This window comes from Pagrus pagrus, assembly GCF_965226575.1.
Source record: "Pagrus pagrus genome assembly, chromosome: 5".
NCBI classification, from domain to species: Eukaryota; Metazoa; Chordata; class Actinopteri; order Spariformes; family Sparidae; genus Pagrus; species Pagrus pagrus.
Window position 1 is genome coordinate 21,617,548 of NC_140189.1, and position 17,268 is coordinate 21,634,815.

Here is a 17,268-nt window from a genome sequence, read left to right on the forward strand (position 1 = left end):
AAGTAATTATCTATAATGAATATTGCCATGAGTAATATAATGGTTTTCCAACAGTTGACATTTCCACTAGTGAGAGCTGAGTTGTCACTAATCAGAATTGCAACTAGTCAAAATTGGTAATGGGATCGAGTTGTAATAACCTGTAGCTGAGTTTGAATAGAAGTCAGTGGTAAAAGTTTTTAAATAAGTTACAGATATCAACGATGAACGTTTCCACTAGTGAGAAATTAAATGTTGATATCAAGAATGAGCATTTTGGCTGGTGACAAACTGCAAACTTACTTTCTCCAGATCACACAAACATCATAGATTATCATCATAAACCTTTCAAATCATACACAGTACAAGCCATTTAAAGCTGTGCCTTATGTTGACATTATTTTCTATTTATCAGTCATGGCCACATCGAGCTCCTGGGGAAAGAAGTGAGCTGCTAGGACCCACTGTAGGGCCCTTTATCAGTTCATTTTGATCAGCATGATTTACTGTCAGTGGTAAAGTAACACTTAACATGTACTACTCTTAAAGATCAAGTACTGATTACACATCACCGTCGTGCAATCAACGCTGTCCTCGCGGCAGCTGTGTCCACTAGAGGTCGCTCTTTTCCACCAGTGACTGTTGATTTCAACGCCACAGTGGAAGACCGGATGTGACGTAGCTGCGGTTGATGTAAAATGGCGACGGTCGTGTGTTAGTCTAAATACAACGCACCAGCTCAAACACAGAGCTCAATACCGAGAGCAGTAACGTTTTTACGAAGGAAATATCAACCACTGTGTGATTAGTTGGGTTCTGCTAAGGTAAGGTTATTTATTTAATCAGCGTGTATGAGATAAATTGCTTTTCCCACGTTGAAGTCACTCAGAAGGTAAACAGCTAACTTAGATAAGCTAACGTTATAGTGACGAAATAGCTTCTGTTTTAACTTTTGTAATTGTAAACAAACTGCACTCACTGCTGGGTGGGTAACAGTAAGATGTATATTCTGGACCGATTACGTTTTCACACTTCGTTGTGTTAGTTGGCGATAATGGAAGGTAATGAAATAAGATGCATCTCTGGTGGCAGGTTCAGTCATGACCGAGGAGGCTACTGCTACTCCTCCGACTAGCTCGGAGGGGATCGTGGGGCTGGATGAGCCCAAGAAGATGACCAGGGAGGACTGGAGGAAGAAGAAGGAGCTGGAGGAGCAGAGGAAGCTGGGAAACGCTCCAGCTGAGGTGGACGAGGAGGGAAAGTAAGTTTATGTCTGCACAGAGAGTGGGTCCTTAGGTCATCAGAAGAAAAGCTTCAGTCCAGCTTCCAACTTCTTCATGTCTGGATGCTAGCAGAGGCCAGAGTGCTGGAATATCATTTATTAAACATCAGCTTACTTAATTAATCTTAACATGCTGCATACTAAACTTACATTTAAAGCATCTTTCGTTAGATCTCCCCTACCTGGTGAATGCCACATTCATGTCATATTGGATAGAGTAGCAGCTAACAACTTTCATTTTTAATTAATCTACTGATTGAAATGTTAGTGCTCATCACAGTTTCCAAGAGCCCAGAGTGACATATTCAGATTGCTTACAAGCAAACACTAGCATTTAAGAAACTGGAACTAGCAAGTGTTTGACATTTATTCTTGAAAAATGACAAACAATTAATTGATAATCAAACTAGTTTCTAGTTGCTAATCGGCTAATCGTTGCTGCTGTAATATCAAAAACATCATAACTTACTAACTTGTATATAAAGTGCACAACTCATATTTTTGGAAAATGACACAATCGAACATGGTCACCCCAGCCCAAAGTTAGTTATTCAAGGGAATTAAAACCAAATTTAATGGATCTCTTTTTTTTTTTTATTGAGTCTGCCATAATACAGCTGTCTTGAGTTGATGTGAACACTTGCTAGCCGTAACATGGATATCTTTCTCATCTCTACCATCCTTCCCATATGTATTGAATGAGGCAACTACCCTCAGTTTGTAATTCAAGCTTTCTGCTATGAGTCTTCAAGCTGAAGCTGAAATAAACCTCATGACACCATTCAGGTTATTTTCTCAGACATGATGACGGTCCTCCAAAGTAACACAAGAAGACATTGATCAGCTGCTTCCATACACTGAGTGGTACTTCTAATATTGAGTTAACTGATCTTTATGTCTACATTTGATGAAGTGACTCTTTATTGTCATATTTACATTGAAGCTCCGGTTGTAACATCACTGTGAACCGCTTGTGTTACTTCTTTTCTTTCCCAGGGACATCAACCCTCACATCCCACAGTACATTTCATCAGTACCCTGGTACATCGATCCCTCCAAAAGGCCCACACTAAAGCATCAGCGGCCACAAAGTGAAACTGAGCAGCCGTACTCAAACATTGCAGAGTGGTACAAGAGAGGAGTGCAAGAGGTGAGAGTGAATCAATCAGTTATTTAATGTAGCCATTTCAAATTCACTTAAAATTAACGTAATAGCTCTCTCTTTTTTTTTTCTTCGAACAGGGTTCTGTAACCACTAAATTTCGTAAGGGAGCGTGTGAAAACTGCGGTGCCATGACACACAAGAAAAAGGACTGCTTGGAGGTAAAATGGATTAAAGTAATCATCTTACAGTCAAGATGAGCTTTCACTCGTTTCTAATGCTGTGCATTAAAAGAATGTCATATCTGTAATAAATAATGTGTAACTTTTGTCTCATCAGCGACCTAGAAAGGTTGGGGCAAAGTTCACAGGCACAGGCATAGCTCCAGATGAACATGCTCAGGTGCAACTTGACTTGGACTATGATGGGAAGCGGGACCGTTGGAACGGGTATGATCCTGAGGAACACCAGCGCATTGTGGAAGAGTACGCCAAAGTAGATCTGGTAAGCAGTCCAGTGGTAAAGTAAGCTTGGTTTAACACTATGAGCAAGAGCCTAGTAAAAAAAAAAAAAAAGATAATTTAAAACAGAACTTTTTAATTGGTGTATGAATCAAGCAAACGTAGCAGAGATGCACTGAAGTCTGAACTGGTACTGAACCCACCTGGTATGAAGGCTGTGGAAGACAACTGTAACGGTTTCATCTGCTTCCTGTTACCCACGTGAATCTGACTCTCCATTTGTTTCTGCCTCTCAGGCCAAAAGGACACTGAAGGCCCAGAAGCTTCAGGATGAGTTGGCATCTGGAAAACTGGACCAAACTGTAAGTGTTCAGTAATGTGAAGATTCTGATAATAATGGATTCTATTGTTGTCTAATTTAAGAGGTAAAAGGCAGTCTCCTGTCTAGAAGACCGATCAATTCTATTTTTTTAATCCTTTCTCTGCAGGAGCGGGAACATGACAGCGAGGATGAGGATGAAGATAAATATGCAGATGACATCGACATGCCCGGTCAGAACTTTGACTCCAAGAGACGAATCACAGTCAGGAATCTGCGTATCAGAGAAGACACAGCCAAAGTAAGAAACATGTCTGCAAACACAGGCTTTTTCTCTGCTCTGAGCTATTGTTTTACTCTCACTGTGGTCAGACTTTTACATTTTTGTGTGGTGGACCATGTTTTGTTGCCTCTAATGTCTAATGAATTGTTGGTTAAACACTGGGGCAACCAATAATTTGAACTTCTGTCTGTTTCTCACAGTACTTGAGGAATTTGGATCCAAACTCAGCATACTATGATCCAAAGACTCGAGCTATGAGAGAGAACCCATACTCCAACACTGGCATGAACCCTGACGAGTAAGTTACTTTGTTTCCTGATTGGTCAAACATTCTCCGTGGCCTTCATTGAATAATAATATTGAATGTAACAAAGCTGTTTTGTCTGACAGAGTGGGGTATGCTGGAGACAACTTTGCTCGCTATTCTGGGGACACAATCACCATGGCTCAAACACAGTGTAAGTCACTAAGATATTTTCCAGCTCTTGTATAGGACTACAGGTTACAGGACTTTCTGTTTGTACAATCCTGATTCCAAAAAACTGGGGTGCTGTGTAAAACAACTAAAAACAGAATGTAGTGATTTACAAATTGAACTATAGTCATGAAAAACAGTAAATACAAATACATTATTTAATAAAATACATAATAAATACAAGATAATGTTCTGCACTGTTTGATAATACAACACTGCGGTGATGTAAGTCAATTCGAGAAAAAAGAAGAATGAATATAAATAAATAAATGGATAATTTAAGTATAACTGACAACCAGCTAGCCACACCCAGTGGATGTAAATGGTCACCTAGTGGGTGATAGGGGTCACACGTAAAATAATAGGCTAGCTTGTTTGACAAATCACATAGGTGTAAGTCCACTTTCTCCACGACCCCCCATCCTGGGAATAATATGATTTGTTATTGGAATTATACTCCCTGCCAAAACATGTCTACTGCTCTGATTATAACATGTTAGATATGAGATGAGGCACTGAAGGCTGAGTAGATAAAATGCTTGTGCATGTATTTGTACTGTACCGTGTAAATAATAGTCGATGCTTCATCTTGTGACAGTGTTTGCCTGGGAGGCCTATGAGAGAGGCTCTGAGGTGCATCTGCAGGCCGACCCCACCAAGCTGGAGCTGCTCCACAAGTCCTTCAAGGTCAAGAAGGAGGACTTTAAAGAGAAACAGAGGGATGGCATCCTAGAGAAGGTACACAGCTCAAATCTTTTGTTAAGAGCAGCAGCCTGTTAATTGCATTTCCCACTGCAAAATGGATCTAATAAAATCTAGAATACAGTCTGTTTCCGAATATTACGTCGGTTTTTAATGGAAGCAGAGACATGTCGTCAAGATTTCAATGTGTGTCTCTCAGCCGATAGTTGCAAAGTATACAGGAGATTTAAGTATTCATTCTGGCTGGAGGACTTCATTGATGATGTTTCTGCTTTTGTGCAACAATCAGTATGGAGGTGAAGAGCACTTGGATGCACCGCCACGGGAGCTGCTGTTGGCCCAGACAGAGGATTACTTGGAGTACTCTCGTCACGGCGCTGTACTGAAGGGGCTCGAGAAGGCCGTGGCTCGCTCCAAGTATGAGGAGGACGTGCTCATCAACAACCACACTGTAAGGACACCAGGGCCACTGTGGAAAACTACTTTTTGACACATTTTGTTTGCTTTGTTCTAAAATAATCTTCTTTCTTTAGTGTATTTGGGGCTCCTACTGGAAAGATGGCTTCTGGGGATTCAAGTGTTGTCACTCCATGGTCAAACAGAGCTACTGCACAGGAGACACTGGAGTTAGAATCGTAAGTAGATGTACTGATGTAACAGGGATCAAAGGCTCATTTAATTTATAGTTTTTAACTTACATGCTGTTTTTGTTCTCTTTGTAACCTGAAGAGCAACACAGACTGTGTCCCATTTGAGGAGGGACTGGTTGAGCCAGAGGAGGAAGAAGAAGCGCCCAAGTCTCTGCTGGAGGTAAGAGACTGTTAATGATTACATGGGTGTTTTTATTTTCAGTGAAAATGTAGATGTAATTAAAATGTTTTAATCTCCAGATGCATCGGGATAAGATGAAAGAGAAGAAGAAGAAAAAGAAGAGCAAAAAGAACAAGAAGCACACCTCTGACAGCAGTGATTCAGAGGATGAGGAGAAGAAGAAGGAGAAGCTGAAGAAGGTAAAGTTATTTTTGGGTTCGTCTGTTTGTATCTCCAGTTTGAATCATTTCTTTGTGGCTGATCTCCAACTGCTTTCCTCCTCCCAGGCACTAGAGGCAGAGGACAAGCGGGTGAAGCACATAGAGGCTATAATGCAGATAGATGAGAGGAAGAGGCCATACAATAGCCTAATGGAGGTGAAGGCACCCACAGAGGAGGAGATGGAGGCCTTCCGCATGAAACGCTGCAGAGCAGATGATCCCATGGCTTCATTTTTGGGACAGTGAGCTGTTCTTCATCTTTGCAGACACCCCTCAACCCTCCCCAAGGACTCTAGAGGCATCTACCAGAGCTGCTGCTCGGTGGAAAAAAGACTCATCTTGTAAACTTACAGCAGGAGCTTCTGTTTGATTTACAATCGTGACAGAATCGGTGAACATGTTTTGTTCATTTCATTTTGCAAGCTTTGTGTTTTGGATGCCGCAGGCTGATAAAGCATCAATGATGTGAGTTTTTTATTTTTACTTAATCAGCTCCATGGTAAATTGTTGTAAAATGTACAATTTTCTTAGATCTTGCAGCCACCCTCAGTTGTAACAGTCATTTGAGGATGATAACTACTTTTACGGGGATTAATGCATTTTTATAATAAAATATATATTTGTCTGAATACTTTGTGTTGTGTAAAAAGTTTTTTTTATTTTCATAGACAATGAATATTGATTAACATCACTGTGAATGTGCTAGTGTTATCAATAGGGCTGCAGCTAATGATCTCATGGCTGATACCGATAAGATAACTGATAGTTTAAATTTTTAAGAAAAGTTTAAGAAGTTCCTAACCTGTCGTTTATGCACGGTTGAGGGTAAGAAACCAGAAAGAATATTCTATCCCCTTCTTTTTGTAGCTACTGGTAGGATCTTGCCTCAGTGTCTCAGGTGTTAGCCATGAAGAGACATCGGTAACCATGGAGACACATCATGTGTCTCCACAAATCACATAGGTGTAAGTCCACTTTCATCACATGGTAACTGACGTATCTCCATGGTTACAGATGTGTCTCCAAGGTTACCGACGTATCTAAATGGTAACAGATGTGTCTCCATGGTTACCGACCCGTCTCCATGGCTACCGACATGTCTCCATGGTTACTGATGTGTCTCCATGGCTACGACACGTCTCCATGGTTACCGACGCGTCTCCATGGTTACCGACATGTCTTGATGGTTACTGATGTGTTTCCATGGCAACTTACGCATCTCCATGATTACCGACGTGTTTCCATGGTAACTGACGTATCTCCATGGCAACTTGCGCATCTCCATGGTTACCGACGTGTTTCCAGGGTAACTGACGTGTCTCCATGGTTACAGATGTGTCTCCAAGGTTACCGACGTATCTCCATGGTTACCGACGCGTCTCCATGGTTACTGATGCGTTTTCATGGTTACAGACGTATCTCCATGGTTACCGACGTGTCTCCATGGTTACCGACGTGTCTCCATGGTTACAGACGTATCTCCATGGTTAGAGATGTGTCTCCATGGTTACCGACGCGTCTCCATGGTTACCGACGCGTCTCCAAGGTTACTGATGCGTTTCATGGTTACAGACAACCATGGAAACGACAACCAGACAACCAGTATCTCCAAGGTTGGAGATGTGTCTCCATGGTTACCGACGCGTCTCCATGGTTACCGACGCGTCTCCAAGGTTACCGACGTGTCTCCATGGTGACCGACGTGTCTCCATGGCTACCGACGTGTCTCCATGGTTACTGGTGCGTTTCCATGTTTACAGACGTGTCTCCATGGTTACTGATGTGTTTCCATGGCAACTGACGCATCTCCATGGTTACCGACGTGTTTCCATGGTAACTGATGTATCTCCATGGATACAGATGTGTCTCCAAGGTTACCGACGTGTCTCCATGGTTACCGATGCGTTTCCATGGTTACAGACGTGTCTCCATGGTTACTGATGTGTTTCCATGGTAACTGACGCATCTCCATGGTAACCAACGTGTTTCCATGGTAACTGATGCGTTTCCATGTTTACAGACGTGTCTCGATGGTTACTGATGTGTTTCCATGGTTACAGACGTGTCTCCATGGTTACTGATGAGTTAGGGTCCTTTAATGTAGAGTTAGCGTCCTTTAATGTAGGGTTAGGGTCCTTTTAATGTACAGTTAGGGTCCTTTAATGTAGGGTTAGAGTCCTTTACCGACATGACTCCATGGTTACTGATGTGTCTCCATGTTTACCGACGTGTCTCCATGGTTACCGATGTGTCCCCATGGTTACTGATGCGTTTACGCATTAGACACGTCTCCATGGTTACCGACGCGTCTCCATGGTTACAGATGTGTCTCCAAGGTTACCAACGTATCTCCATGGTTACCGACGTGTCTCCATGGTTACTGATGCGTTTCCATGGTTACAGACGTATCTCCATGGTTACCGACGTGTCTCCATGGTTACTGACGTGTCTCCATGGTTACTGATGCGTTTCCATGTTTACAGACGTGTCTCCATGGTTACTGATGTGCTTCCATGGCAACTGACGCATCTCCATGATTACCGACGTGTTTCCATGGTAACTGACGCATCTCCATGGTTACCGACGTGTCTCCATGGCAACTGACGTATCTCCATGGTTACAGATGTGTCTCCATGGCAACTGACGTATCTCCATGGTTACAGATGTGTCTCCAAGGTCACCGACGTATCTCCATGGTTACTGATGTGTCTCCATGGTTACTGACGTGTCTCCATGGTAACTGACGTATTTCCATGGTTACCGACGTGTCTCCATGGTTACTGATGCGTTTCCATGGTAACTGACGTATCTCCATGGTTACAGACGTATCTCCATGGTTAGAGACGGTTCTCCTTGGTTACCGACGTGTCTCGATGGTTCCCGACGTGTTTCCATGGTAACTGACGTGTCTCCATGGTTACCGACGCGTCTCCAAGGTTACTGACGTGTCTCCATGGTTACCGAAGTGTCTCCAAGGTTGCCGACGTATCTCCATGGTTACAGACGTATCTCCATGGTTAGAGATGGTTGTCCATGGTTACCGACGTGTTTCCATGGTAACTGACCTGTCTCCATGGTAACTGACGTATCTCCATGGTTACAGACGTGTCTCCATGGCTACCGACGTGTCTCCAAGGTTACCGACGTGTCTCCAAGGTTACCGACGTGTCTCCAAGGTTACCGACGTGTTTCCATGGTAACTGACGTATCTCCATGGCTAGAGATGTGTCTCCATGGTTACCGACATGTTTCCATGGTAACTGACGTGTCTCCATGGTAACTGACGTATCTCCATGGTTACCGACGTGTCTCCATGGTTACCAACGTGTTTCCATGGTAACTGACATATCTCCATGGCAACTTGCGCATCTCCATGGCAACCGACGTGTTTCCATGGTAACTGACGTGTCTCCATGGTAACTGACGTATCTCCATGGTTACAGACGTGTCTCCAAGGTTACCGACGTGTCTCCAAGGTTACCGACGTGTCTCCAAGGTTACCGACGTGTCTCCAAGGTTACCGACGTGTTTCCATGGTAACTGACGTATCTCCATGGCTAGAGATGTGTCTCCATGGTTACCGACGTGTCTCCATGGTTACAGATGTGTCTCCAAGGTTACCGACGTATCTCCATGGTTACAGATGGAGATACGTCAGTAACCTTGGAGACACATCTGTAACCATGGAGATACGTCAGTTACCATGGAAACACATCAGTTTCCATGGTTACAGACGTATCTCCATGGTTACCGACGTGTCTCCATGGTTACCGATGTGTCTCCAAGGTTACCGACGTGTTTCCATGGTAACTGACGCATCTCCATGGTAACCAATGTGTTTCCATGGTTAGAGATGTGTCTCCATGGTTACAGACGTGTCTCCATGGCTACGACGTGTCTCCATGGTAACTGACGTATCTCCATGGTTACAGATGTGTCTCCATGGTTACCGACGCGTCTCCAAGGTTACTGACGTGTCTCCATGGTTACAGATGTGTCTCCATGGTTGAGACATGTGTCTAACTGATGTATCTCCATGGATACAGATGTGTCTCCATGGTTAGAGATGTGTCTCCATGGATACAGATGTGTCTCCATGGTAACCAACGTGTTTCCAGGGTTACTGACGTGTCTCCATGGTTACTGATGCGTTTCCATGGTTTCAGACGTATCTCCATGGTTACCGACGTGTCTCCATGGTTACTGATGCGTTTCCATGGTTACAGACGTATCTCCATGGCTACTGACGTGTCCCCATGGTTACCGACGTGTTTCCATGGTAACTGACGTGTCTCCATGGTAACTGACGTATCTCCATGGTTACAGATGTGTCTCCATGGTTACCGACGCGTCTCCAAGGTTACTGACGTGTCTCCATGGTTACAGATGTGTCTCCATGGTTAGAGATGTGTCTAACTGATGTGTCTCCATGGATACAGATGTGTCTCCATGGTTAGAGATGTGTCTCCATGGATACAGATGTGTCTCCATGGTTAGAGATGTGTCTCCATGGTTACAGATGTGTCTCCATGGTTAGAGATGTGTTTCCATGGTAACTGACGCGTCTCCATGGTAACCAACGTGTTTCCAGGGTTACTGACGTGTCTCCATGGTTACTGATGCGTTTCCATGGTTACAGACGTGTCTCCATGGTTACCGTCGTGTCTCCATGGTTACCGACGCGTCTCCAAGGTTACCGACGTGTCTCCATGGTTACAGATGTGTCTCCAAGGTTACCGACGTATCTCCATGGTTACAGATGGAGATACGTCAGTAACCTTGGAGACACATCTGTAACCATGGAGATACGTCAGTTACCATGGAAACACATCAGTTTCCATGGTTACAGACGTATCTCCATGGTTACCGACGTGTCTCCATGGTTACCGATGTGTCTCCAAGGTTACCGACGTGTTTCCATGGTAACTGACGCATCTCCATGGTAACCAATGTGTTTCCATGGTTAGAGATGTGTCTCCATGGTTACAGACGTGTCTCCATGGCTACGACGTGTCTCCATGGTAACTGACGTATCTCCATGGTTACAGATGTGTCTCCATGGTTACCGACGCGTCTCCAAGGTTACTGACGTGTCTCCATGGTTACAGATGTGTCTCCATGGTTGAGACATGTGTCTAACTGATGTATCTCCATGGATACAGATGTGTCTCCATGGTTAGAGATGTGTCTCCATGGATACAGATGTGTCTCCATGGTAACCAACGTGTTTCCAGGGTTACTGACGTGTCTCCATGGTTACTGATGCGTTTCCATGGTTTCAGACGTATCTCCATGGTTACCGACGTGTCTCCATGGTTACTGATGCGTTTCCATGGTTACAGACGTATCTCCATGGCTACTGACGTGTCCCCATGGTTACCGACGTGTTTCCATGGTAACTGACGTGTCTCCATGGTAACTGACGTATCTCCATGGTTACAGATGTGTCTTCATGGTTACCGACGCGTCTCCAAGGTTACTGACGTGTCTCCATGGTTACAGATGTGTCTCCATGGTTAGAGATGTGTCTAACTGATGTGTCTCCATGGATACAGATGTGTCTCCATGGTTAGAGATGTGTCTCCATGGATACAGATGTGTCTCCATGGTTAGAGATGTGTCTCCATGGTTACAGATGTGTCTCCATGGTTAGAGATGTGTTTCCATGGTAACTGACGCGTCTCCATGGTAACCAACGTGTTTCCAGGGTTACTGACGTGTCTCCATGGTTACTGATGCGTTTCCATGGTTACAGACGTGTCTCCATGGTTACCGTCGTGTCTCCATGGTTACCGACGCGTCTCCAAGGTTACCGACGTGTCTCCATGGTTACAGATGTGTCTCCAAGGTTACCGACGTATCTCCATGGTTACAGATGGAGATACGTCAGTAACCTTGGAGACACATCTGTAACCATGGAGATACGTCAGTTACCATGGAAACACATCAGTAACCATGGAGACGCATCTGTAACCATGGAGACACATTGGTAACCATGGTGATGCAACAGTTGCCATCGAAACACGTTGGTAACCATGGAAACACATCAGTGACCAAGGAGACGCATCCTTTACCACGGAGATACGTGGGTAGCCTTGGAGGCACATCTGTTAACATGGAGATACGTCAGTTACCATGGAAATATGTCAGTAATCATGGAGACACGTCGGTAACCATGGAGATACGTCGGTAACCTTGGAAACGCATCAGTAACCATGGAGACGCGTCCGTAAACATGGACACATTGGTGACCTTGGAAACACGTTGGAAACCATGGAGACGCGCCGGTAACCATTGAGACACATCTGTAACCATGGAGACATGTTGGTAACTTTGGAAACGCATCAGTAACCATGGAGACACATCTGTAACCATGGAAATGCGTCCGTAACCTTGGAAACATATCCGTAACCATGGAGACGCTTCCATAACCATGGAGACACGTCAGTAACCTTGGAAACACGTTGGTAACCATGGAGACATGTTGGTTACCATGAAAACACATCAGTAACCATAGAGACACCTCAGTAGCCATGGAAACACGTGTGTTACCACGTAAACGCGTTGGTCACCTTGGAAACAGGTCGGTTACCATGGAGACACGTCAATTAACATGGAAACTCCTTCATAAGATCATTAGAAGTATTGTGTGACATCAATATAAATATGAACGTAACTGAAAGAAGAAATTAATAATATTTTCTCCAGGTCTTTAACAAGTTATCTGTTGCTACAATTTGCAAGGAATTAGATTTCAGCTTCATGAGATTGGTGTACATTGCTTCATAAATGGCAGTGGGATTGCACTGGATGCAGTTAACTCACTCAGGAAGTGTTTTGGAGATCGCTGATGTTTAATATTGAATACTTTTTGTCACTGTCACACAAGTTGAATATTATTCCAACTCATTTTAATTCTTTGATAGCTGTAGGACGTTGTGATCAAATGGAAACCTGCAACACAACATCAGCTTATGTAATTTCTGTTCACATAGTTCCAGTTAAAGGTGAATACAGTAGAGCGCTCAACTCCAGGCACTGCCTCATCCAACAGCTGCAACATTTTTATTGGTCTCTCAGCTATCAGCTTTGCAATAAACACATCTGGTAATATTCAGAGTGCATTTTATAAACTTTTGCAGACCACCTTGTGCTGTTTGGTTTTGAACAAAGCTGTAATGTCTGACTTTGTTCTGTATGTTTTATCATGTCTGTGATATAGTGTCCTGTTTTCCCACAGTGTGAGCATGAACACTTGATGCGTCACCACTTCAGCTGTACAACACTGCTGCACTGACTTGAATATAATGACATCATGGTGAAAGTATTTTTTGGCAGTGTAAACAGGGCGGATGTTATGGACTGTGATTCACTGGGCTGCACATTTCTCTGCAGCAGTCTTACAGAATGAAATCTCATCGATTATTGGAAAATCATGTAGGAGAGCTTGTGCACTCTCATGCAGAAAAAGGACTTGGACAGAGCTGAAAAATACCCATGGGCCATAATTTCTCAACTGGTGAGTTGTTTCTCCGTGTTTTTGAAAAGGCTGGCGCACACCCTTTGCAAAGACAAGCTGTTACTGCCATTATGTGCTTTGATTTACGCGTTATTTATGTATAATTTATGTGTGAATCTCTCATTAGGCATTGAGTCACAGCATGAAACTGACCACAACATTTATACTATAACCTCCAACATGTTTTTCCTCTGATTCTAGTTGTAGATAATATGCATGTACTCTGCTTTTTCAGTCTCTTTAACTGGGCACATTTTATGTTATGTAAATCATCTGATTGTGACTAACTCAAACCTGAAACAAGTATATTGTTGTGAACAGTTACTTTTTTTCTACAGGGACCATCATGCTCCAGATATGTGTGATGTTCTGTTTGCTGTCAGTTGTTTTCTCCCAGTCAACGAATGCCTCACTCAAGAAAGGTCGGAACATCACCATCCACTCCTCCCAGCTGGTCTGCAGCCTGCCGGGCCCAGCAGGGCCTGCAGGGAACCCCGGAGCCGCTGGATCACCAGGAGCAATGGGTCCTATGGGGCCCCCTGGGAAGGATGGCCCAGACGGGAAGGATGGAGAGAAGGGACAAAAGGGAGAGGGAGGTAGTTATTCACTGACTGACTCTCTGCTTTTGTAATTTGGCTGCCTTAAACAGCTCAAACAACAATTTTAACATTGTTTTATCGACATTATACATCATGGCTTTTATAAGAATCGCTTCGAAACAACACATCGGCAGCTTCTTTTCTTCGGCTGTGTGAACATTTTTTTCTTGTGTGGTGTAAAAGGTTCAGCAACTTGCATTTTGTTGTACGCTACTGTGTTGCTAATCGACAAATAAATGCACCTTGCACTTGAACAACAGTAAGATCCTGCTTTTACATTAACACATGAATACTAATGATCTAATGATATAATATGTAATAGTATAGCCTTTACCTGATTACACTTGCATGGGCTACTTTTAATCAAGTAATATTGTCACTGCAGGACTCTTACTTACAGAGTATATTGACAGTGTCCTATCAGTACTTTTACTTAAAGGTGCAATATGTAAGAATTGGCCACCTCAAATTCATACTCAAAACAAATGAGGGACAGCATATCACCAGCATAACTGCTAACTGCTGCTAACTGTCGCATCTTTAGCTATTTAGCTCAGTTAGCAGTGCTGGTAGCAGTCCGGACTATGAACTCAGAGAACTGGGGGAGTGTTGGTGTTGCTACTAGCAAGCAAGCTTTGGGCTAGGACTGGCTGGAGCTAGCTGGTTAGCATACTAACTTCAGTAGATATCTCTGCAACACAATAGCCTCTGTATACTTCAAAACGTCATATCTGTTATTTATTCACATTCTGTTGGTAAGATTAGTCAAGTTTTTAATTTTTCTGACTAAAAATCTCACACATTGTGTCTTTAAGTAAAGGAACTACATACTTTCTCCACCACTGATGACATGTTACAGAAATCTGCTACAGAGACACTTCGGTTTGTGTTTTCAGATAGCCCAGCTGTAAGACTCGGTCATATACGATGACTTTTTATGATGCACTTTAGCTGCGATTGGTGTCCACATTCCTTTTTACACTGTTCCAAATCCTCAAATCTATTTATACATATCTATCAGGTCTATTAGGATTTCTGTTATTGGAGATTTATAACTTAATAGTTCAACCTCTGGTAACATCACAATGTTACCGTACTGCACATTTCTTTGTCTGTGAATGACTTTGTGGCAAACAAAAAGAATATACATTATTTTGTGCATGGACCATATAACTGGTAAAACATGAGTAACAGTGATTTATGGTAATTTCTTCAGGACCCCAACAATAAGGAAGTACAGCCAATGTAAACAGAACAAATGGAGACTAGGAGACAGGTTGCACCAGCGCAGACAGTAAACTGTGTGGTATAAAATCAGATTGCTTTTCAGGCTCTTCTTAGTTTTTGTATTGAATATCTGAGGATATTGTGCTAAGCCATATAATATAAGTCTATCATCATTTTGCATCTGTTATCAGGTGATCCAGGGAGGCCCGGGAACCCAGGCAAGCCAGGTGTGACAGGGCGTGAAGGTGTCATAGGCAAGGCTGGACCTCGAGGACTGAAGGGACTTCGAGGAACACCAGGGATGGCTGGAAAACAAGGGAAAAAAGGAGAGCATGGTGACAAGGGTGAACAAGGAGCTCCTGGAGGGTGCAACTGTGGCAGTACAGCCCGATCAGCCTTCTCAGTGGCGGTTACAAAGAGCTACCCCAAAGAAAGACTGCCCATCCGCTTCAGCAGGATCATGCTGAACGAGGGGGGTCACTACAACACCAGCAGTGGGAAATTTGTCTGCGAAATCCCTGGGGTCTATTATTTCACGTATGATATCACTCTGGCCAATAAGCACCTGGCCATCGGGCTGGTCCACAATGGACAGTACAAGATCAAGACGTTTGATGCAAATACAGGGAACCATGACGTGGCATCTGGTTCTACTGTCCTCCATCTGCAGCAGTCAGACCAGGTGTGGCTGCAGATCTTCTACTCCGAGCAGAACGGACTCTTCTTTGACCCTTTCTGGACAGACAGCACCTTCACGGGCTTTCTTATCTATGCTGACCAGGACTATCTCACTGAGGCTGATAGAAAAGCTAATGCTCAGGATGGAAGTTAATACTGTCACCCTGAAACATGTTTGTTTTATCTTAATAACTGGTTTAATTTCTTATCAAAATGTTGTAAAATACACATTTGAAGAGACAGCTGAACAATGGTAGGCCTCAGTGTATTTCAGTGTTTAACACATTCTGACACCAGGGGGCGCACAAGGAGAGAGGAAAGTCAACCACAGTTGGGGCTCTACTCAAAATGATTTATTGTTGAAAAGCCAAATGTTTTGCCTGCAGTATCCTTCATGGTGCTAAAATTCTGATAAAATATATTTCCAAAGATTTCTCCAATAAGTAACAGATTGAGTTTCCTTTAAATTTATCTAAGAAGATCTGCAAGTCTTGTGACATTTTTTTTTCTCTTTTATAAAAAGTAGCACAAAGCCATCTTCTGTCATGCAGAGGATGTTTTAAAAAGCAAAAAGCAACATTAAATTGCAAGTGAAATTAAACCAATAATTAATACATAATATGAAACAATATGTGTTTTTCTGTGTCCCATTTTATGACCTACATTCAGTAAAAAACAAGGCATTGGCTTTTTACAAGTAAACATATTTATATGACTTTTTACAGCAATGTATTGTGTGGGTTGACACAACAAAAAAATGGCTAACGTAATCTTAGCATGTATTACTACAATATCCCCAAAGTGGGGTCCGTCAGGATTACCGGAAATTTAAGAAAAAGTTTAGTCTATCCAATTTTATGTAGATTACTTTAAGTCGATGAGAAGCTTGGATGTAAAGGATGTAGAGAAGAGACAGAAAATGTGGAGAGATAACTTTAGGATTATGTCTTGTATTGTTGTCCTATTCATATTACCCCGTTTATACCATCATGTCCACATCAACATGTAGAAGTTGCATATTGGACCATGGCTGGATTCCAAACTGTGTGTGCGCAGAAAAACAGCAGATGATTATGAAAACAGCCTTCTAGTGTTAAACTTGGGCACATGGGCCTAATTCTGCACATTGAAGCTCAGACATAGTGATAATGAGCAAAACACGTTTTTCAGTGGAGGGGGACTTTAAATTAGCGACCTCAGACAATTGCTCATCTTGGTGATTGTTAATGATAGCTATCGAAGCATTGTTGCCCTTTGACATAGATGAAAAGTAAATGAAAGAAGTAATTGAATATTTTATTTATTCTATATTTGTGTCATTTGGATAGTGTTCAATTTACCTCTCTTTGTTTAGCATTAGCTAATAGCATGTCTAAATAATTAAACTGGGCCACCATGAGAAAAGGTCATTTTTAACTGGAGGTTTTCGGTTTACTCTGTCCATGTAAACACTGAAATTAACCTCTAAGTCAAATGTTTGCTAGCTTAAAGAAGCTAGGTTTCTGGTGAAAAGTGCCTCATAAGTTTGCTCCATTGTGAAATAAAAAAGATAAAGGAACTAAAATGAACACCGAGGTCATGAAGTAGAAACATATATAGCATAATAGCATA

General features: G+C 42.8%; 2 protein-coding genes across 2 annotated transcripts; both read left to right on the plus strand.

The window, feature by feature from the left end:
• Positions 1 to 652: 652 nt before the first annotated feature.
• Positions 653 to 6,263, plus strand: slu7 (SLU7 homolog, splicing factor). Its single transcript, XM_084352997.1, has 15 exons — positions 653 to 803; positions 1,072 to 1,240; positions 2,258 to 2,411; positions 2,504 to 2,584; positions 2,703 to 2,867; positions 3,121 to 3,186; positions 3,313 to 3,444; positions 3,627 to 3,724; positions 3,817 to 3,884; positions 4,500 to 4,639; positions 4,893 to 5,054; positions 5,137 to 5,238; positions 5,333 to 5,413; positions 5,494 to 5,613; positions 5,701 to 6,263. The coding sequence occupies exons 2-15, from the start codon at positions 1,080 to 1,082 to the stop codon at positions 5,878 to 5,880; spliced, it is 1,710 nt and encodes a 569-aa protein (XP_084209123.1). The 5' UTR covers positions 653 to 803; positions 1,072 to 1,079; the 3' UTR covers positions 5,881 to 6,263.
• Positions 6,264 to 12,896: 6,633 nt separating this feature from the next.
• Positions 12,897 to 17,180, plus strand: c1qtnf2 (C1q and TNF related 2). Its single transcript, XM_084352514.1, has 3 exons — positions 12,897 to 13,153; positions 13,492 to 13,749; positions 15,171 to 17,180. Exons 1-3 carry the CDS (start codon positions 13,132 to 13,134, stop codon positions 15,809 to 15,811), a joined length of 921 nt encoding a protein of 306 aa, XP_084208640.1. The 5' UTR covers positions 12,897 to 13,131; the 3' UTR covers positions 15,812 to 17,180.
• Positions 17,181 to 17,268: the final 88 nt, after the last annotated feature.